At 51.8% G+C, this 22,254-nt stretch overlaps 1 protein-coding gene across 4 annotated transcripts in view; it reads right to left on the reverse strand.

Annotated features, from left to right (window-relative positions):
• Positions 1-22,254, reverse strand: part of TBC1D24 (TBC1 domain family member 24) — a 525,632-nt gene that overhangs the window by 483,020 nt on the left and 20,358 nt on the right. For 3 of the 4 annotated variants that reach the window (XR_013640389.1, XM_078880748.1, XM_078880747.1), the window contains exons 2-8: positions 15,642-15,825; positions 14,437-14,830; positions 12,728-12,868; positions 9,628-9,817; positions 8,272-8,446; positions 3,934-3,948; positions 1,927-2,085 (exon numbers count right to left, since the gene is read on the reverse strand). Coding sequence is in view for 3 of the 4 variants with exons in the window: in XM_078880748.1 (XP_078736874.1) it covers positions 1,927-2,085; positions 3,934-3,948; positions 8,272-8,446; positions 9,628-9,817; positions 12,728-12,868; positions 14,437-14,830; positions 15,642-15,805 (1,238 nt within the window). In the remaining variant the exon portion in view is untranslated. The remainder of the gene's footprint in view (positions 1-1,926; positions 2,086-3,933; positions 3,949-8,271; positions 8,447-9,627; positions 9,818-12,727; positions 12,869-14,436; positions 14,831-15,641; positions 15,826-22,254) is intronic. The other variant, XM_078880749.1, reaches the window with a different exon arrangement.

A 22,254-nucleotide genomic window follows, 5' to 3' on the forward strand; every position in this document is an offset into this window, starting at 1 on the left:
GAGTTGTTTTCATTTTTTAATTATTTTATTTTATTTTTTACCTACGTGACTTTACCAAAAGAACCAAAGAGTACGAATACATTTCGATTTAAAGCTTTCGTGACTGCAGGGATTCATCTTCTTGGTTCTTTCGGTAAAGTCACGTAGAAGGGAAGTAATAAAATAATAAAAATAAAACATTATAAAATAATTCTCACGACGTTTCGGCCACAACGCAAGCCGGCTGCTTGCGTTGTGGCCGAAAGAACCAAGAAGAGCATGAATACAATTACCCTCCCCGCCTCCACCACCACCACCTGGGAGACAAATGCGGCTGGGCGTGGTGCTGGCTTCATTAGATGCTCGCTAACGACACTTGCCCCAACAGCCTCTTAATGTCTGTCTGTAGAACGTCTTTCGCACCGCACGTAGCCAACCGTGCTAATCGGAGGCGCGGGGGAAGGACAACAAGCTAAACACAAGAGATGAGTTTGTCAATCTGGATGATGATTTTAAAGCGCACGGCTCCAATGGCTTCGCAATATCGGAAGGGAAGAACGTTCCAGACGGTTGCAGAAGCGCATCCGCAAGCGCCGCGGGATGCGGTGACCGGTGTCTTTGTTCGATGGCAAAGCCAAAAACTGATGCTGCTGCTGCGACGATGACCAGAGTTGCCGTGACGGTCAAAGTCTATAGAGGATTGGGGGTGCGGGGATAGGGAACACATTGTCCTGCGGAGGGAGCTGGTAGGAACGTTGGGTTGCTCGGTCAATGGCCAGGGTCAACGGCGGCGTGGTGTATTCCGCAAATATGCCCGACTGTGAGGGCGGCACAAGCCGGCGTGAGTAGGTTAAACGTTGAGTTTTATAAGGGCACCACGGGGTGACCAGCCCCTCCCCACCCAGCCCCACCCCTCCCTCCCACCCCCCACCCAGCCCCACCCTCCCCACCCAGCCCCTCCCCACCCTCCCCACCCAGCCCCTCCCCACCCTCTCCACCCAGCCCCTCCCCACCCTCTCCACCCAGCCCCTCCCCACCCTCTCCACCCAGCCCCTCCCCACCCTCCCCACCCAGCCCCTCCCCACCCTCTCCACCCAGCCCCTCCCCACCCTCCCCACCCAGCCCCTCCCCACCCAGCCCTTCCCCACCCTCCCCACACAGCCCCTCGCCACCCTCCCCTCCACACCCAGCCCCACCCTCCCCACCCAGCCCCTCCCCTCCTTCCCCGCCCCACCCAGACCCTCCCTCCCTCCCCACCCAGCCCCTCCCCTCCTTCCCCGCCCCACCCAGACCCTCCCTCCCCACCCAGCCCCGATCTGCACAATGGACGGACGGACACAATAATCCCCTGTGGGCTGGTGTAACCAGGAGGTTCCTACCAGTATAATATTGCCGTATGTCGACGTTCACGTGACCACAGAATCAGAATCAGCTTGACACGTAGCAGCAGGCTTTCGCGACCAATTATATTCATGATAAAGGTTTGTGGGTGAGATCGCATCGGTATAAATGTGTCGTAACCCCTCCACCACCCGACACGGCCTATTAGTTACCACTTCAGCCCACCGGTGCGTTGGAGAATAAATCCACAACAATCTTTGAGGAGTACGGCATTTCTCTGGTAAATACATCCAGCATCATGAGTCGGGTGGTGGAGGGTTACGACACATTTATACCGACGCGATGGACAGAACCAGAATGCCTATCTCATACTGCAGGAGGAATCCTATGAGCGATAAAGCTCTTTGTCCCGGATGTCTAGTCGGGGCACGGCGTGAGCATGTAACAACAACAACAACAACCAATACAAGAAACGCGACGGGTGCGCGCGCAAAGTTTCACAAAGATAAACAAATCGCTGAACGCAAATCAACTTTTTGTTTTACATCTCCTCGGGTAAAGCCCAGCAGAGCGATTCACTTTCAGAAGCGTCCTGGCCCCACCGACCTGCTGAGGCTGTACCCGTGCTCCGCCGTGGTGAACAGCAGCAGCGGGCGCGTCAGCGTGAACCTCTCGGGGATCCACGACCACACGGCGTGCATCTGCTGGGCGGACACCACGTCCGAGTGCACCGCACTCAGGTCCACGGAGAGCTGCACGCTCCGCCTGCAGGCGGCATCGCAAATCGATCAGAATCGTTGGAATCAGAAGAGCTACGAAGCACTTTTGTTACACGCACAGATGTGCAGTAAATGGGGGAGCCACGGGGTTGGAACGTCACAGCAACACAAGCGATGGTGCATCAGCAGCAGGCGGCGGCATCGGCAGTCGGTTTAACACGTGGTAGGCTTGCGTAATCGCCAGCGAAACGTCACGATACTCAGATCGTAAACGTTGTGGATTTGCTTTCCAACACACCGGTGTGCTGTACTAGTATACTACACTATACTATACACTACACTATACACACTATACACTGCACTATACACTACACTATACAGCTATACACTGCACTATACACTACACTATACAGCTATACACTGCACTATACACTACACTATTCACTACACTATAATACTATACACTACACTATACACTACACTATATACTACACTACACACTAGTGCTGTACTAGTACACTACACTATACACTATACACTAGTGCTGTACTAGTACACTACACTATACACTACACTATACACTACACTATACACCACACTATACACTAGTGCTGTACTCGTAACGAATTGGCACGTTCTGTTCACGTGACAAACCTCACGAATTGGCCGTGTGGAGTGGTGACGGGTTTAACGACACACTTAGATATTATGGATGGTATTGGTCGCGAAAGCCAACGTGTTAAACTCGCCTGTTTTTAGATGTTTTCTTGCTATTAAGGTATTTTTCATTACTAGCAGTGATAATAAAGTAGTGGCAGTGTCGGTAGCGGAAGTAACAGTCGCCGTACGTAGCAATGTTAGTGGGAGCTTCAGTACCAAGAGCAGCAGGAGTCATAGCGACGTCAGTTCCAGCCACAACGAGTCAGGAACAGTAGCAGAGAGGAATTGTAGCAGGCGTAACATCAGTGTCAGCGGCCGTAGTTTCAATAGGAAAGTCAGCAGCAGCAGCAGCTGTTTCAGCGATTACACTGGTCAACAAACAAAAAACATTTTTTTCTGGCCTGGACTTTTGCAGCTGTTTTAGACTAATTTCAGGGTGCCGATTCCAAATCTGATCTCAGATTTGCTCTATCACATCTCATTTTTAAATCTTTTATATTAAGTTGGCTTGCTTGCTTGCTTACGACTGTGCAAATCTTTCGGTCGTTTTTTAACCCACTTCTCGTGATCCAACCGAGCTGACATTTTGCACACAGACTCGTTGTGCGTGACAATTTATTTTCGTGAAAAAATAAATTATATTTAATTACCAATTGCTTAATGGTGCCAACCATTCATCTGACCCATAGGTGGCAGCCATCTCAAGCCAGAGGACGAGAGGACTCTAGCCGCCACGCATATAAAGGATTTATAGTGAAAAACTTTGTTTTTACGGGTTAATTTTTAATGCTATCGGCATACCCCATTTTCATTGATTTTACCCGAAATTAACTGTCACTTATGATTGCAAGTTGTTGCGAGTCAGTGACTGCTTTAGTGTTAAAATATGGAGCTGTATTTTTAGGATAGTGTGTTTATATTATCATTTTATGTAGATATCCACATTTATTTAATATTTTTCTTCTGCAGTTTTTATTGAAAATGCAATATTTGATATCTCAAAAACCTGATGTGATAGACAAAAACTGATGCCAGATTTGGAATCAGCACCCCAAAATTACCTTAAAACTGTTGGAATACCTTATGCCAGAAAAAGTGTGTTGACCAGTGTAACAGCAGCAGTGGTGGCAGTCCGACTCTCAAACTTAGTAGCGGCAGTACCAACAACGTGATCACAGGCGTCCACCGCAGGATTGCAAATCATCGGAAAACTTTGAACGAACAGAAATCTTACTTTTGCTTGTGAGGGCTTGTAAAGATCGGGAGAAAAGCAGTCGGTTGCGCAGAGGGAAAGACAACAGTCGAGAAGACAAGAGATTCATTCGTCGAAGCCAAACTGCACGCAAAGTGTAGAGTGCACGACGCACACGGACACGGCCCTACGACTGCACTCAAAGTGTACAGAGCACACGACACACACAACTCTACGACTGCACTCAAAGTGTACAGAGCGCACGACGCACACGACTCTACGACTGCACACAAAGTGTACAGAGCGCACGACACACACGACTCTACGACTGCACACAAAGCGTACAGAGCACACGACGCACACGACTCTACGACTGCACACAAAGTGTACAGAGCGCACGACACACACGACTCTACGACTGCACACAAAGTGTACAGAGCGCACGACACACACGACTCTACGACTGCACACAAAGCGTACAGAGCACACGACGCACACGACTCTACGACTGCACACAAAGTGTACAGTGCACACGACGCACACGACTCTACGACTGCACACAAAGTGTACAGAGCGCACGACACACACGACTCTACGACTGCACACAAAGCGTACAGAGCACACGACACACACAACTCTACGACTGCACACAAAGCGTACAGAGCACACGACGCACACGACTCTACGACTGCACACAAAGTGTACAGAGCGCACGACGCACACGACTCTACGACTGCACACAAAGTGTACAGAGCACACGACACACACAACTCTACGACTGCACACAAAGCGTACAGAGCACACGACGCACACGACTCTACGACTGCACACAAAGTGTACAGAGCACACGACGCACATGACTCTACGACTGCACACAAAGTGTACAGAGCACATGACACACACGACTCTACGACTGCACCCAAAGTGTACAGAGCGCACGACACACACGACTCTACGACTGCACACAAAGTGTACAGAGCGCACGACACACACAACTCTACGACTGCACACAAAGTGTACAGAGCGCACGACACACACAACTCTACGACTGCACACAAAGTGTACAGAGCACACGACACACACGACTCTACGACTGCACACAAAGTGTACAGAGCACACGACACACACGACTCTACGACTGCACACAAAGTGTACAGAGCACACGACACACACAACTCTACGACTGCACGCAAAGTGTACAGAGCACACGACACACACGACTCTACGACTGCACACAAAGTGTACAGAGCACACGACGCACACGACTCTACGACTGCACACAAAGTGTACAGAGCACACGACGCACACGACTCTACGACTGCACGCAAAGTGTACAGAGCACACGACACACACGACTCTACGACTGCACGCAAAGTGTACAGAGCGCACGACACACACGACTCTACGACTGCACACAAAGTGTACAGAGCACACGACACACACGACTCTATGACTGCACACAAAGTGTACAGAGCACACGACACACACGACTCTACGACTGCACACAAAGTGTACAGAGCGCACGACACACACGACTCTACGACTGCACACAAAGTGTACAGAGCACACGACACACACGACTCTATGACTGCACACAAAGTGTACAGAGCACACGACACACACGACTCTACGACTGCACACAAAGTGTACAGAGCACACGACACACACGACTCTACGACTGCACACAAAGTGTACAGAGTGGACGACACACACGGACACGGCTCTACGACCAGTTCAAAGGTCAATGCGTCCAACTGCGTCGGACCTCGGAAGCTAAGCAGAGAATGAACCTGTGCGGTGCTCGGATGTGCGACCACCATGCTCACCAGGCGTTATAGGCTGCGGGGCCGCAAGGTTGGTAGCGGTAAGGCAACGTTGGCTTCGAGCGGTACAATGCAACAAGATCCACTGTTGTGCTATACTCCCTTGCCTCTATGCCCCCCCCCCTTCACCAGACAACATTGACCAGCATGGTGAAGTATGGTCAAACAACCCCGATAACTGATAGGGCGTGTAGGCATCCTCATCCAGCAATGGACTGACAAAAGGTTGTAAAATTATTATTTATAATTTGTATAATAGGAATGATGATGATGATGAGCCTCAACCAGGTCCATGTCAAGAATAAAAATACAGAAAAGAGAAAAAAGCCCAGAATTTCAGCTTCCTGAAGTTTTAACGGAAGGGGACTTTCCTTCCAAAAAATACCTCCTCCTCCTCCTCCCCTTCCTCACCACCATCCTCGTAGGCTATCAACTCCTCTCAGCAAGGTAAAGCGACGTTAAATTTTACTTTTATTTAAGTTTATTTTAATTTATTTATGCATTTGTTATAATTTATGTATGCATTTTAGCAATAAGTAGCGTCTAATTTATTTGATACAACCCCATTAATGTATAATATGCCATATAAAATATAATTTCTTATACTCTGGAACGGATTATTTCCTTTCCCTTTATTTCTTATGGGAAAAATTCGTTTGATGTCCGTCATTTTCGGTATAAGTCCTACTACCCCTCCTGGAACGAATTATCGACGTATACCGAGGTACCACTGTATACGTGCAAGTGCGTGTTGGCACAGTAGGGTGCACAGGCGATGATGCCTCTGCCAGTCAACCCACGGCACCCGGGTGTGTCCCGTGACCTCCTGCCAGCGAGCCTGTGACACTTCACGCGACGGCCTCGGAGTGCACCTGGCCTGGCACGAGCGCCGTGGTGACGTCACCGCCACTCAGTGACGGGTGGCGGTTGTTGTGGCGGTTGTTGTTGCCGTTGCGTGCGTGCGTGCGTATTTGTGTGCGTGCGTATTTGTGTGCGTGTGTATGCGCGTGCGTGTGCGCGTGGGTGTGTGTGTGTATGCGCGTGGGTGTGCGCGTGTATTTGCGTGCGTGTGTGTGTGTGTGCATTAGTCATCTTCCTCCAACATTTAGGCTGGCCTGCCTACGATCCATCCTGGGTTTAACCAGGCTGGATTGTGTGAGGAGCTCACACATCCTTTAAAGATCTGGGCAAAGTCCCTTCGGTGAGCTCCTCCGGCAGGCAAGGCTGCGTTGGCTGGGTCATGTAGCCCGCATGCCCAGCCACCGCATGCCTAAACAGCTTTTGTTCGGCTGGATCGAGGGGGCTAGAGAAGAGATGGAGTGATGTGGTACAGGACGTGGAGCTGAGTGGACTTGCCGATGACTGGTACCAGCGGTGTCAAGATCGGCCTCTGTGGAGGAGGCTCGTGAAGGACGCTACTGGGCAGTTGGAGCAGTCACCCTTCAAACACAACGGAGGGCGGAGGAGCGACGCTCACAACAACGAGCGGAGCGCCGGGTGGCTAAAGCACAGCAAGTTGGCACGGTAGGGGGCACAGGTGGTGCATCAGCCAGTCATCTCGGTCAGTCGACCTGTGGCACCTGCTGGGTCTGCCCCGTGACCTCCTGCCAGCGGGCTTTCGACACTTCACGTGGCCTCAAGGTGCACTTGGCCTGGCACAAGCGTCGTGGTGACGTCACCGCCACTTAGTGGCGAATGGCGATTGTTGTTGTTGTATGTGCGTGTATGTGCGTGTGTATGTGTGTGTATGCGTGTGTGTGTGTATGCGTGTGTGTGTATGCGTGCGTGCGTGTGTGCGTGTGTGTGTGTGTATGCGTGTGTGTGAGTATGTGTGTGTGTGCGTGCGATCGTGTATGCGTGTGTATGCGTGCGTGTGTATGCGTGCGTGTGTATGCGTTTGTGTGTGCGTGTGTACGTGTGCGTGCGCGTGTGTATGTGTGTGTGCGTGTATGTATGTGTGTGTGTATGCGTGTGTATGCGTGTGTATGTGTGTGTGCGTGTATGTATGTATGTGTGTGTATGTATGTGCGTGTGTGCGTGTATGTATGTATGCGTGTATGTATGTATGTATGTGTGTGCATGCGTGTGTATGTGTGTGTGTGTGCGTGTGTATGCGTGTGTATGCGTGTGTGCGTGCGTGTATGTGTGTGTGCGTGTATGTGTGTGTGTATGCGTGTGTATGTGCGTGTGTGCGTGTGTGCGTGTGTGCGTGTATGTATGTGTGTGTATGTGCGTGTGTGCGTGTATGTATGTATGTATATGTGTGCGTGCGTGTGTATGTGTGCGTGCGTGTATGTGTGTGTGCGTGTATGTGTGTGTGTATGCGTGTGTATGTGCGTGTGTGCGTGTATGTGTGCGTGCGTGTATGTATGTGTGTGTATGTGCGTGTGTGCGTGTATGTATGTATATGTGTGCGTGCGTGTGTATGTGTGTGTGTATGTGTGCGTGCGTGTATGTATGTGTGTGTGTGTGCGTGTGTGCGTGTATGTATGTATGTATATGTGTGCGTGTGTATGTGTGTATGCGTGTGTATGCGTGTGTGCGCGTGCGTGAGCACCTGCGCTGCACGCGCGAGATCCCTGCCGCCTGCAGGGCGCTCTCGTTGGCGAGCCGCAGCAGGGAGATCTCCCGGCGCGACAGCAGGCGCACGCGGAAGCCGCGGTCCAACAGCCGCGTGGGGGACACGTGCAGAGAGAGCGAGCGGGCAAACGAGCGGATCTCGCCGCACACTCCTGCACGCAGAGGGACAGACAGACAGAGAGACACAGAGAGACACAGAGGGACAAAGACACAGAGAGACAGAGACACAGAGATTGCAGAGAGAGAGAGACAAGTTCAAGTAAATTTATTAGGTATAGCCCTGTGAGCCATTCGCCTCTTGAATCGGGTGCAACCGCAACAAACAAAAAACTAAAACATGAACAAGAAAACATCTTAAAGTGAATATGGGACTGAGTGCAAACAGAAAATCCAAGAAAAGACAGCAAAATGTTGCAGGAAAAAACACCGCACACCAACACTGACAGAGCTACACACAAAGATCCCCCAGAGAGCCTCCACAGACTTTAGGGACAAGTGCTGTTATCCGGCACCGATGAAGGCCAGCACGGCGCACGGCTCGGCGTGGGTGTTAAGACTTTAGACTCGCCGTGGGTGTCGATTCACAATCAACGTGATTGGGTTTAGATCGCGTTATTTACAAATGTGTCGTAACCCTCCACCACCCGACACGGCCAATCAGCAAAAAAAGTGTCACGTTGACAAAAGACAAAATAGTTCACTGCTTTAGCCCACCGGTGTGTTGAAGCGTGAAACCACAACATTTACAATTTTTGAGTCGTACGACGTTTCGCTGGTAATTGCATCCAGCATCATCGGGCAATTCGCCAGAATGGTGAGGCTCTGCTCTTGCTCCCGGTCTTACATAGAGCAGCAGCAGCAGCAGGGTAACGTCATCATTTAACTCATCAGGTGCAACGATTTGAGGTGGAGGTGTTCCAATGGTGTAAATGCTTACCCCGAGCTCTCATACTCTGATGGTGCATTGTCTTTGAGTTGTGCGCCTTTTGGCGTCATCTGGTCCAACACCATGTGAGACTAGGCTCTAAGGAAAGCTGTCTCGGGTGTGGACCAATCAACTTCAAGGACAGTGCACACATTATCAGAGTTGTGTTTTTTGTTTGCATTATGACTGCAGGTATTGTGGTCTATGTAAACATGACTCCTTGTAAAAAAAAGGTGTCAGTTTTGTTTCCAGATAGAATGGTAAAAAAACAATTATCATATTGTAATTGTGTTTAGACTCGGCGTTGGTGTTTAGACTTTAGACTCAGAGTGGATGTTGAGACTCAGTGTGGGTGTTGAGAATCATCATCGGTGTTGAGATTTGGTGTTAACGAAAGTCGGGCCACACCGTCCTGGCTGGTGGGGCCGGGGCTGTTTGTGAGCGCCCGTTTCTTCACGCTGCTTTTGAACAGCTTGAGGAGGGCGAGCGCCGCGCGGTAGAGCACCTTGTGTCCCTCCAGCAGGAAGCAGTCGAACACGCGCACGGCAAACTCAAAGGGCAGGTCCTCAAACAGCCAGCGTAGCCAACCACTGTACACCTACTCACAGCGCACACACACACACAACAGGCAGACGCTGTACACCTACTCACAGCGCGCACACACACAGAACAGGCAGACGCTGTCCACCTACTCACAACACACACCCACACACAACAGGCAGATGCTATACACCTACTCACAACACACACACACACACAACAGGCAGATGCTGTACACCTACACACAGCACACACACACAGAACAGGCAGACGCTGTACACCTACTCACAACACACACACACACAGAACAGGCAGACGCTGTACACCTACTCACAGCGCACATACAGAACAGGCAGACGCTGTACACCTACTCACAGCGCACATACAGAACAGGCAGACGCTGTACACCTACTCACAGCGCACACACACACACACAACAGGCAGACGCTGTACACCTACTCACAGCACACACACACACACAACAGGCAGACGCTGTACACCTCCTCACAGCACACACACACACACAACAGGCAGACGCTGTACACCTACTCACAGCACACACACACACACAACAGGCAGACGCTGTACACCTACTCACAGTGCACACACACACACACAGAACAGGCAGACGCTGTACACCTACTCACAGCACACACACACACACAACAGGCAGACGCTGTACACCTACTCACAGCGCACACACACACAGAACAGGCAGACGCTGTACACCTACTCACAGCGCACACACACACACAGAACAGGCAGACGCTGTACACCTACTCACAACACACACACACACAGAACAGGCAGACGCTGTACACCTACTCACAGCACACACACACACACAGAACAGGCAGATGCTGTACACCTACTCACAGCACAAACACACACAGAACAGGCAGAAGCTGTACACCTACTCACAACACACACACACAGAACAGGCAGAAGCTGTACACCTACTCACAACACACCCACACACACACAGAACAGGCAGACGCTGTAGACCTACTCACAACACACACACACAGAACAGGCAGACGCTGTACACCTACTCACAACACACACACACAACAGGCAGACGCTGTACACCTACTTACAGCGCACACACACACAGAACAGGCAGACGCTGTACACCTACTCACAGCGCACACACAGAACAGGCAGACGCTGTGCACCTACTCACAGCACACACACACAGAACAGGCAGACGCTGTACACTATCACAGCGCACACACACACAGAACAGGCAGACGCTGTACACCTACTCACAGCACACACACACACAGAACAGGCAGAAGCTGTACACCTACTCACAGCACACACACACACACACACAGAACAGGCAGAAGCTGTACACCTACTCACAGCACACACACACACACAGAACAGGCAGAAGCTGTACACCTACTCACAACACACCCACACACACACAGAACAGGCAGACGCTGTAGACCTACTCACAACACACACACACAGAACAGGCAGACGCTGTACACCTACTCACAACACACACACACACACACAACAGGCAGACGCTGTACACCTACTTACAGCGCACACACACACAGAACAGGCAGACGCTGTACACCTACTCACAGCGCACACACAGAACAGGCAGACGCTGTGCACCTACTCACAGCACACACACACAGAACAGGCAGACGCTGTACACTATCACAGCACACACACACACAGAACAGGCAGACGCTGTACACCTACTCACAGCACACACACACACAGAACAGGCAGAAGCTGTACACCTACTCACAGCACACACACACACAGAACAGGCAGACGCTGTACACCTACTCACAGCACACACACACACAGAACAGGCACAAGCTGTACACCTACTCACAACACACACACACACAACAGGCAGACGCTGTACACCTACTCACAGCGCACACACACACACAGAACAGGCAGACGCTGTACACCTACTCACAACACACACACACACAGAACAGGCAGACGCTGTACACCTACTCACAGCGCACACACACACAGAACAGGCAGACGCTGTACACCTACTCACAGCACACACACACACAGAACAGGCAGAAGCTGTACGCCTACTCACAGCACACACACACAGAACAGGCAGACGCTGTACACCTACTCACAACACACACACACAGAACAGGCAGACGCTGTACACCTACTCACAGCACACACACACACAGAACAGGCAGACGCTGTACACCTACTCACAGCACACACACACACAGAACAGGCAGAAGCTGTACACCTACTCACAGCACACACACACACAGAACAGGCAGACGCTGTACACCTACTCACAGCACACACACACACAGAACAGGCAGAAGCTGTACACCTACTCACAGCACACACACACACACAGAACAGGCAGACGCTGCTATACACCTACTCACAACACACACACACAGAAAAATACAGCGTAACAAAGACACACCGACGCACAGACCACATCGTGTATGATACACCGAGATGAATTGCTGAACGAGACGGTGTACATCTTCTTGGTTCTTTCGGTAAAGTCACGTAGAAGGAAAATAATACAAATAAAACATAATAAAATACAATTCTCACGACGTTTCGGCCACAACGCAAGCAGCCGTCCTCAAGTGAAGAACAGGGCTGCCAGAAAGACAGCGTCTGAAAGACACACTCCAGGCTTGGCAGCGTATATTTAAATCCTTTGTCAAGGCGCTCTTCCCCCTCCAACCCAAGCTTAAATATACGCTGCCAAGCCTGGAGTGTGTCATTCAGACGCTGTCTTTCCGACAGACCTGTTCTTCACCTGAGGACGGCTGCTTGCGTTGTGGCCAAAACGTCGTGAGAATTATTTTATTATGTTTTATTATTTTCCTTCTACGTGACTTTACTGAAAGAACCAAGAAGATGAATCCCTGCAGTCACGAAAGCTTTAAATCGAGACGGTGTCCGTCAAAAGCAGACGGAGGTGAGGGCCTGTCCCCACCTGCAGCACGTCCTGCTCACGGGAGACGATGATGCGGTGGGCGCTGGGGCAGTACTTGGCAGCGAGGTCGCCAAAGGTCATGCAGGATGCCTCGAAGCCCAGGAACGTCTGGTCCAGGAGATGGAGGCGTGGCGCCTGCTTCTATAACAGCAGCAGCAACAGCAGCAGTAGCAGAATCAGTAAACTATTTAAACTACTCTTAAAGGGCGCTACGGTAACGAGATGTTAACTGCCTCGCCTGGTGTACAGGAGGTCGTGGGTTCGATCCCGACCCCGACGCCTGCTGCTGTATATTTGGAGTTTGCGTGTCTGTCTCTCATCATCATCACGGTGGCTAGGAGATGTTAACTACCTCTCCTGGTATACAGGAGGTCGTGGGTTCGATCCCGACCCCGATGCCTGTATATTTGGAGTTTGTGTGTCTCTCTCTCATCATCATCACGGTGGCTAGGAGATGTTAACTACCTCGCTTGGTATGCAGGAGGTCGTGGGTTAGATCCCAACCCTGATGGCGCCTGCTGCTGCATATTTGGAGTTTTCGTGTCTCTGTCATCATCATCACGGTGGCTATGAGATGTTGACTACCTCGCCTGGTATACAGGAGGTCGTGGGGACGATCTCGACCACGACCCCGATGCTTGCTGCTGTATATTTGGAGTTTGCGTGTCTCTCTCTCTCTGGATTTTTTCTCCGGGTCCTCCGGTTTTTCCCTCCACATTTAGTAACATGCATTTAAAGTATTTGGCTGGTACAGGTTTCTACACGCTAAGCCCCGTCGTTGAGCTATCATTTGTGGCCAGGTCACTTCTGAAAGAGGGCCTTACCTGCAAAAATAGAAATAGTTTTTCAAGGTTTTTTGTTTTAGTAATAGGTTTTTACCCTTTCAACTGGTACAAAAACTGAAACCTTTATACAAGGGATCATGTTTGCAATAACCACAACACAAGCAGTCAAAATGCAAACAAAAATAAACAACTCTGATAATGATATGCACTGTCCTTAAAGTTGATTGGTCCACACCCGAGACAGCTTTTCTTAGAGCCTAGTCTCCATTGGTGTTGCACCAGATGACACCAAAAGGCGTACAACTCAAAAACAGCGCACTATCAGAGTATTGAGAGCTCAGGGTAAGCATTTACACTATGAGACATCTCCTTTACCAGTGGCAAAAATATAGTAGTAGGTTTTTACCCTTTCAACTGGTACAAAAACTGACACCTTTATACAATTATAGATTTGAAGCTTTCGTGACTGCAAGGATTCATATTCTTAGGTTTTTTCGGTAAAGTCACGTAGGTAAAAAATTTTAATTAATAAAAGTAAAATAAAAATAAAATAAAAATCACGACGTTTCTGAGGCAACACAAGCTTCCATCTTCAGATGGAACCGTCACAGCACGATAGCTGTATCAAGTGAAAGAAATTCCAAGAAACCCGTATTTGTATATATACTGGTTGAGGGTGGGAGGAGCCAAGGTAGGCCCTGAATATTATGTTTGTGAGGTTCGGTGCGGCTGAATCACGCTGTTAGGAATGAGCCTTTGTTGTGTAAACTAGGTGCAGATGATGTAAGGCATCACGTTTGCAACAACCACAACACAAGCGGCCGAAATGCAAACGGCACAAGCCGCAGGACTCGCGGCACTCAGCGGCACAAGCGACCGCCCGTCATACCACCGCCGCCGCCCCGGGAGCTCCACCTCGCCCACCTCTTCGGCCGCCCCTCCGCCGTGCGCCAGGATCCTGGCGGCTCCGGCAAACAGCTCGGCCTCGGAGCGCGAGTAGTGCGCCAGCAGCGCCACGGTAGCCGGCAGCGCCGGGCAGAACGTCACGTCCGGGAAGTGCAGTTCGACGGCGCGCAGGACCCTCGCCACGGCCAGCTGGCCCGCCGCCGTCAGGCAGTAGCGCGGCGCGGCCCAGCCGTCGGCAAAGCCCGGCGACGCCGGGGCGGCGGAGCCGGAGGAGGGGAGGAGGCGGAAGAGGCGGGGAGCCGAGTCGCGGTACACGGAGGCGTCCGGCGTGACGAGTCGGCACGGCAGCGAGGACAGGGCGTGGCGGTAGAAGGCGGCGCGCGACGAGTGCTCGGTGGAGAAGCGGCCAGACCTGCGTGGCGGAGGGGAATGGGGGAGAGGTGAGCGGTGGTGGTGGTGGTGACAGTGGTGACAGTGGTGGTGGTGACAGTGGTGGTGGTGACAGTGGTGGTGGTGGTGACAGTGGTGGTGGTGACAGTGGTGGTGGTGACAGTGGTGGTGGTGACAGTGGTGGTGGCGGTGGTGGTGGTGACAGTGGTGGTGACAGTGGTGGTGGTGGTGGTGACAGTGGTGGTGGCAGTGGTTACGGTGACAGTGGTGGTGGTGACGGTGACAGTGGTGGTGGCGAGCGGTGGTGGTGGTGGTGGCGACAGTGGTGGTGGTGACGGTGGTGACAGTGGTGGTGGCGACAGTGGCGGTGACGGTGGTGACAGTGATGGTGGTGGTGGTGAGCGGTGGTGTAGCGGTCAGAGCGCTGCGCTACGGACCCGGCAACCCGAGTTCGATTCGCGCTCACGGCCAACACCGGTGACGATTATCTGAACCGGTCTTGAGCCTCCCCGAGTTCGACTCAGCCTCAAACAAGTACCTGGTGCGGTGTGTAAACACCACCACTCGGGAGACAAAGGCGGCCGGGCGTGGTGCTGGCCACCCACCCCCTAGCGTGCCGTGCCGGGCTTCACAGGCACTGCTACTCGCTAACAGCACTTGCCCCATCGGTCTGTGAAGGCCACACGGCTTCGGTGTTGACAACGACGCTGCCGACGCTGCTTCCGACAACGTCGCCGTTGGTGGCAATGCCGACGCAGCCACGGCCATCGTGGGGGTATCGAGGCGGGGGTTGGGAGGCGCGCACGAAGGCCGCACACACAACACTCTCTCACCTGGCCATGAGCTTGAGCTGCGTCTGCTCGACCGAACGGAAGAACGCTTCGTCCACACCACCGCCGCCGCCACCACCGCCGCCGTCGCCGCCATTGTTGCCGCGCTCGGGCATCCGATCCCAGTCGATGAATTCCATCGAGTCCGTTTCATCGTGCTTCTCCATGCCCAGCCAGCACCGGGTGCCTGCGGGTGCGTTGGACAGTGAGACCCACCCTCCCCTCCCCACCCAGCCCCTCCCTCCCCACCCAGCCCCTCCCTGCACGACGGACGGACACAATAATCCCCTGTGGGCTGGTGGAAGCAGTGGGTTCCTACCGGTAAAATTATTCCGATGATGCTGCTGTTACCAATTACGTGTACAAATCTGACGCAGCCGATGGTTCCGTTGCACCCAGCACCAGCTTCTCTCGAGATGTCCGGGGCGTGGAAGGCAAGCGATGAATATGCAATGATAATTATGATGATCTGGTGGTGGGACAACGTGGTAAGGTTGTAGGGGATTATGAGAAAAGCTGACGATTACAAAGAGAGTGGGGATTCGTCAAGGTCGGGAACACCGAGTGACTGGGAAAAGACGGGATCAACAGAGAGTGGCTGCATCATATACACCTCTGAGATGATCGTGTGAACATCTGATCAAAGGTTTGTGAGCCTTTTACTAACACGCGCGTCACAAACAAGGCAGCCGCATCGTAAAAAAGTATAACCCGTAAAAACAAAGTTTTTCACTATAAATCCTTTATATGCGTGGCGGCTAGAGTCCTCTCGTCCTCTGGCTTGAGATGGCTGCCACCTATGGGTCAGATGATTGCATTGCACCATTAAGCAATTGGTAATTAAATATATTTTTGTCCTAAAAAGTGTAAAATTTTGGAAAAACATTTTCACGAACATTGTCACGCCCAACGAGCCTGTGTGGAAAATGTCAGCTCGATTGGATCACGGGAAGTGGGTTAAAAAACGACCAAAAGATTTGCACGGTCGTAAGCAAGCAAGCGAACTTAATAGAAAGGATTTAAAAAAGATAAAGTGCAGCGGAATGTCTCGTTTGGTTTGTTTTGAAGCAAAATAACTGGGTTGTGAATAGTGCAGAAATGACGGCACGTATATGTTTGTGCAGCTTCATCAGCTGCAGGATCACCAGTACCCAGGGCCGTGTCATCAAATAGGCCACAGTACGTACTGTGCTAAGGGCCTACTCACTCACCCAGCCAGCTACTCAGCCACTCACCCAGCCACTCACCCACCCACTCACCCAGCCACCCACCCAGCCACCCACCCAGCCACCCACCCAGCCACTCACCCAGCCACTCACCCAGCCACCCACCCAGCCACCCACCCAGCCAGCCACCCAGCCACCCACTCACCCAGCCACCCACCCAGCCACCCACCCAGCCACCCACCCACCCACTCACCCAGCCACCCACCCAGCCACCCAGCCACTCACCCATTTACTCACCCACCCAGCCACTCACCCACTCACTCACCCACCCAGCCACTCACCCAGCCACTCACCCAGCCACTCACCCAGCCACTCACCCAGCCACTCACCCACCCACCCAGCCACCCAGCCACCCTCCCAGCAACTCACCCAGCCACCCACCCAGCCACCCACTCACCCACTCACCCAGCCACCCACTCACCCAGCCACCCACTCACCCAGCCACCCACTCACCCAGCCACCCACCCACCCACCCACTCACCCAGCCACTCACCCAGCCACCCACCCAGCCACCCACTCACCCAGCCACCCACTCACCCAGCCACCCACCCACCCACTCACCCAGCCACCCACCCAGCCACCCAGCCACTCACCCAGCCACTCACCCATCCACCCACTCGCCCAGCCACCCACCCAGTCACCCACCCACCCAGCCACTCACCCACTCACCCAGCCACTCACCCATTTACTCACCCACCCAGCCACTCACCCACTCACCCAGCCACTCACCCACCCACCCAGCCACTCACCCACCCACCCAGCCACCCAGCCACCCAGCCACCCACCAGGGCCATATTATCCAACGAGGCGGTGGGTGACAGCACCACGCCCGGCCGCCTTTGTCCCCCCAGTGGTGATGTTCACACACCACACCAGTTACTCGTTTGAGGCCGAGTCGACCTAGGGGAGGCCCAGGACCGGTTAAATTAATCGTCACCGGTGTTGGCCGTGAGTGGGAATCGAACTCGGGTCGCCGGGTTCGTAGCGCGGCGCGCTACCCGCTACACTACACTACGTTACGCTTCAACATGCGCGGGTCACATGACAGATTTGATGTCACAGCCCACTTGCTGTGCAAAAAATCAATGCATTATTGAGCTCCCCCCCCCCAAAAAAAGTGTATATTTATAATTTTGCATGGTGTACAGTCTGGAAAGTACCCACATGGCAAATTTCCAGTTTGTTGCATGTCGGGAAGTACGTCAAACATTTTGAACAGACAAACATAATCACAACTTTGCCTTTTATATATTACCCAAGAGGCCACAGTGGGCACTGTGCCTAGGGCCTACAGGAAAAAAAAATGTGATCAGATTTTGTTGTTGTTTGTATGATAAGAAATGTAACGAAGATGTCTTCTTGAATAAATATATATGCTTATAGCAAGGATAGGCACGGTGTTTATTACAGAGATGGCAGAGGCATGCCGACCGTTTGTTTTTCACAAGGTGAGAGGAATTAACACTGGAGATTAACCTTTCGAGATGTTTTTCATTGGAAAATTTGCAAATAAACACCGTTCAATTGTTATTCTTAGGTATTTTTGGTAAAGTCATGTAGGTAAAAAATTAAAATTAATAAAAGTAAAATAAAATAAAAATCACGACGTTTCGGAGGCAACACAAGCTTCCGTCTTCAGGTGGAACCGTCACAGCACGATAGCTGTATCAAGTGAGAGAAATTTCATTTTCAGATAATCGTCACAGCACGATAGCTGTATCAAGTGAGAGAAATTTCTCTTTCAGATAATCGTCACAGCACGATAGCTGTATCAAGTGGAACCGTCACAGCACAATAGCTGTATCAAGTGATACAGCTATTGTGCTGTGACGGATTTCTCTTACTTGATACAGCTATCGTGCTGTGACGATTATCTGAAAATGAAATTTCTCTCACTTGATACAGCTATCGTGCTGTGACGATTCCACCTGAAGACGGAAGCTTGTGTTGCCTCCGAAACGTCGTGATTTTTTATTTTATTTTACTTTTATTAATTTTCATTTTTTACCTACGTGACTTTACCGAAAAAACCTAAGAATATGAATCCTTGCAGTCACGAAAGCTTCAAATCTAGAATCTTTCAATTGCGTTTTATCGCACGACCAAACGAATGACAGCGGCGGTAGTAGCAAGGCTCTTGTAGACCCCTAGGCACTTCTGTTTCGTAGGTCGGTAGTGAAAACTCTCTGCAGTTTGGTGCTGCTGCTGCCCCATGTTGCCGCTACCTAAAGCTGATAACAAAACATTTATCCGATTAACCGTAGAACAACAACGCCGCCTTGTCTTGCCTTGCACTGCTACGCTCTATTGAGAAGGAGATTGTGCAAAAAAACACAATTTAAAGATGTTTATTTACTAATTTTTTTATTCTAAAAATCTCTAAAAGTTAATCTCAGGTGTTAATTTCTCTCTCACCTTATGAAATAAAAAACGATTGACAGGACTCACTGCCTCTCTGTATAGACAACTGTGCTTATCCTTGCTATGTAAATATATTTATTCAAAAAGATATCTTAGTTGCATTTTTTTCATCATACAAACAAAAAAGCAAATATGGTCACATTCAGTTTCCGTAGGCCCTAGGTAGTGTCTACTGTGGCCTATTGGATAATACAGCCCTGGTCGGTGAGTGAGTGGGTGGGTGAGTAGGTGGGTAGGTTAGTAGGTGGGTGGGCGGGTTAGTGGGTGGGTGGGCGGGTTAGTGGGTGGGTGGGCGGGTTGGTTGGTTGGTGGGCGGCTGGGTGAGTGGGCGGGTGGGTGGGCGGGTGAGTGAGTGAGCCGGTGGGTGAGCGAGTGAGTGGGTGGGTGGGCGAGTGGGTGGGTGGGTGAGTGGTTGGGTAGGTGGGCGAGTGGGTGGGTGGGCGAGTGGGCGGGTGGGCGAGTGGGCGGGTGGGCGAGTGGGCGGGTGGGCGAGTGGTTGGGTAGGTGGGCGAGTGGGTGAGTGGGCGAGTGGGTGAGTGGGCGAGCGGGTGGGCGAGTGGGCGGGCGAGTGGGCGGGCGGGTGGGCGAGTGGGCGGGCGGGTGGGCGAGTGAGTGGGCGGGCGGGTGGGCGAGTGGGCGGGCGGGTGGGCGAGTGGGTGGGCGAGTGGGCGGGTGGGCGAGTGGGCGGGTGGGCGAGTGGGTGGGTGGGCGAGTGGGTGGGTGGGTGGGCGAGTGAGTGAGTGGTTGGGTGAGTGAGTGGGCCTTAGGCACGGTACCTACCGTGCCTATTGGATAATAAGGCCCTGGTTGGGACAAGTGCTGTGGATGGGGCGGTCAGAACTAAGCCTAAACGCATTTGTCTCCCAGCTCAAATGTCTACACACCACATTCATTTGTGGCTAAGTCCACCCAAACAAGCAATTTTTTTTTCTTAACAGGTAAAGCCCACCCACTAAAACTATGCACTTCTTTTTCAGAAACGACCTGGCCACAAATGATAGCCCAACGAAGTGGGCACATCATCACGTGGAGATTTATAGCAGCCAAATATTCTAAAACGCACGTCGATTCTAAATGTGGAGGACGTGGGGAAAAATCCACGCGACCATGAGGAGAATATACAAACTCCAAGTATACAGGCGTCACGAGTCGAGATCGAACCCACGACCTCCTGCATACCATGTCTACTGTGGCCTATTGGATAATACAGCCCTGGTCGGTGAGTGAGTGGGTGGGTGAGTAGGTGGGTAGGTTAGTAGGTGGGTGGGCGGGTTAGTGGGTGGGTGGGCGGGTTAGTGGGTGGGTGGGCGGGTTGGTTGGTTGGTGGGCGGCTGGGTGAGTGGGCGGGTGGGTGGGCGGGTGAGTGAGTGAGCCGGTGGGTGAGCGAGTGAGTGGGTGGGTGGGCGAGTGGGTGGGTGGGCGAGTGGGCGGGTGGGTGAGTGGTTGGGTAGGTGGGCGAGTGGGCGGGTGGGCGAGTGGGCGGGTGGGCGAGTGGGCGGGTGGGCGAGTGGGCGGGTGGGCGAGTGGTTGGGTAGGTGGGCGAGTGGGTGAGTGGGCGAGCGGGTGGGCGAGTGGGCGGGCGGGTGGGCGAGTGGGCGAGTGGGCGGGCGGGTGGGCGAGTGAGTGGGCGGGCGGGTGGGCGAGTGGGCGGGCGGGTGGGCGAGTGGGTGGGCGAGTGGGCGGGTGGGCGAGTGGGCGGGTGGGCGAGTGGGTGGGTGGGCGAGTGGGTGGGTGGGTGGGCGAGTGAGTGGGTGGTTGGGTGAGTGAGTGGGCCTTAGGCACGGTACCTACCGTGTCTATTGGATAATAAGGCCCTGGTTGGGACAAGTGCTGTGGATGGGGCGGTCAGAACTAAGCCTAAACGCATTTGTCTCCCAGCTCAAATGTCTACACACCACATTCATTTGTGGCTAAGTCCACCCAAACAAGCAATTTTTTTTCTTAACAGGTAAAGCCCACCCACTAAAACTATGTACTTCTTTTTCAGAAACGACCTGGCCACAAATGATAGCCCAACGAAGTGGGCACATCATCACGTGGAGATTTATAGCAGCCAAATATTCTAAAACGCACGTCGATTCTAAATGTGGAGGACGTGGGGAAAAATCCACGCGACCATGGGGAGAATATACAAACTCCAAGTATACAGGCGTCACGAGTCGAGATCGAACCCACGACCTCCTGCATACCATTTAAAGTCACTATTTGGAATCAGGAACCTAACTCGATTGTAATTATCAGCGAAACGTCGTACTACTCAAATTTAAAAATCCTGTTGATTCTCTCTTCAACACACCGGTGGGCTAAAGAAGTGAATTATTTTGTCCTTTGAAAAACGTGACACATTTTTTACTGATTGGCCGTGTCGGGTGGTGGAGGGTTACGACACATTTATAAATAACGCGATCTGACCCAAGAACCTATATTATGAATAATAATGGTCGCGAAAGCCTGCTACGTGTTAAATTAACCTAGCTCGGGACTGAGTGCTAACCAATCCACGACTGCTACCCCCCTCCTCACTCCAGATATTAAAGATGTGCAATTCCATTCTTAATGTAAACTTCAATTGGTGTTGACAATACTATATTCTATCATAACAAAAATAGTTTAATCAATCTTGTTACACGTTCTATTAACTCACTCTCTGTTGTTGTTGCCGTATCCTCAAATCTTGTAACTCAATTTTAAACCACTTCCCAATATGATATCGACTGCAAACTTCGTATACTTATGTCATACTGATGACAATACTATATTGTATAATAAAAAATATATATTTAAACAATATTTTTTACGGCTCTAATTTTCCACGCTCAACTGACGTTGCCTGTAAATCACCACGTGGTCCCTTACGTCACGACAAGCCTCGGGGAGCCACGCCCAGGGGCGGGGGATGTGGAAGGAGGGGAGGGGCGATGGGGGAAGGGGGCAGGGGCAGCTCGGACAGTACATTTCATTAAAGCGTG

This window comes from Lampetra fluviatilis, chromosome 58 (assembly GCF_964198595.1).
Source record: "Lampetra fluviatilis chromosome 58, kcLamFluv1.1, whole genome shotgun sequence".
Taxonomy (NCBI): Eukaryota; Metazoa; Chordata; class Hyperoartia; order Petromyzontiformes; family Petromyzontidae; genus Lampetra; species Lampetra fluviatilis.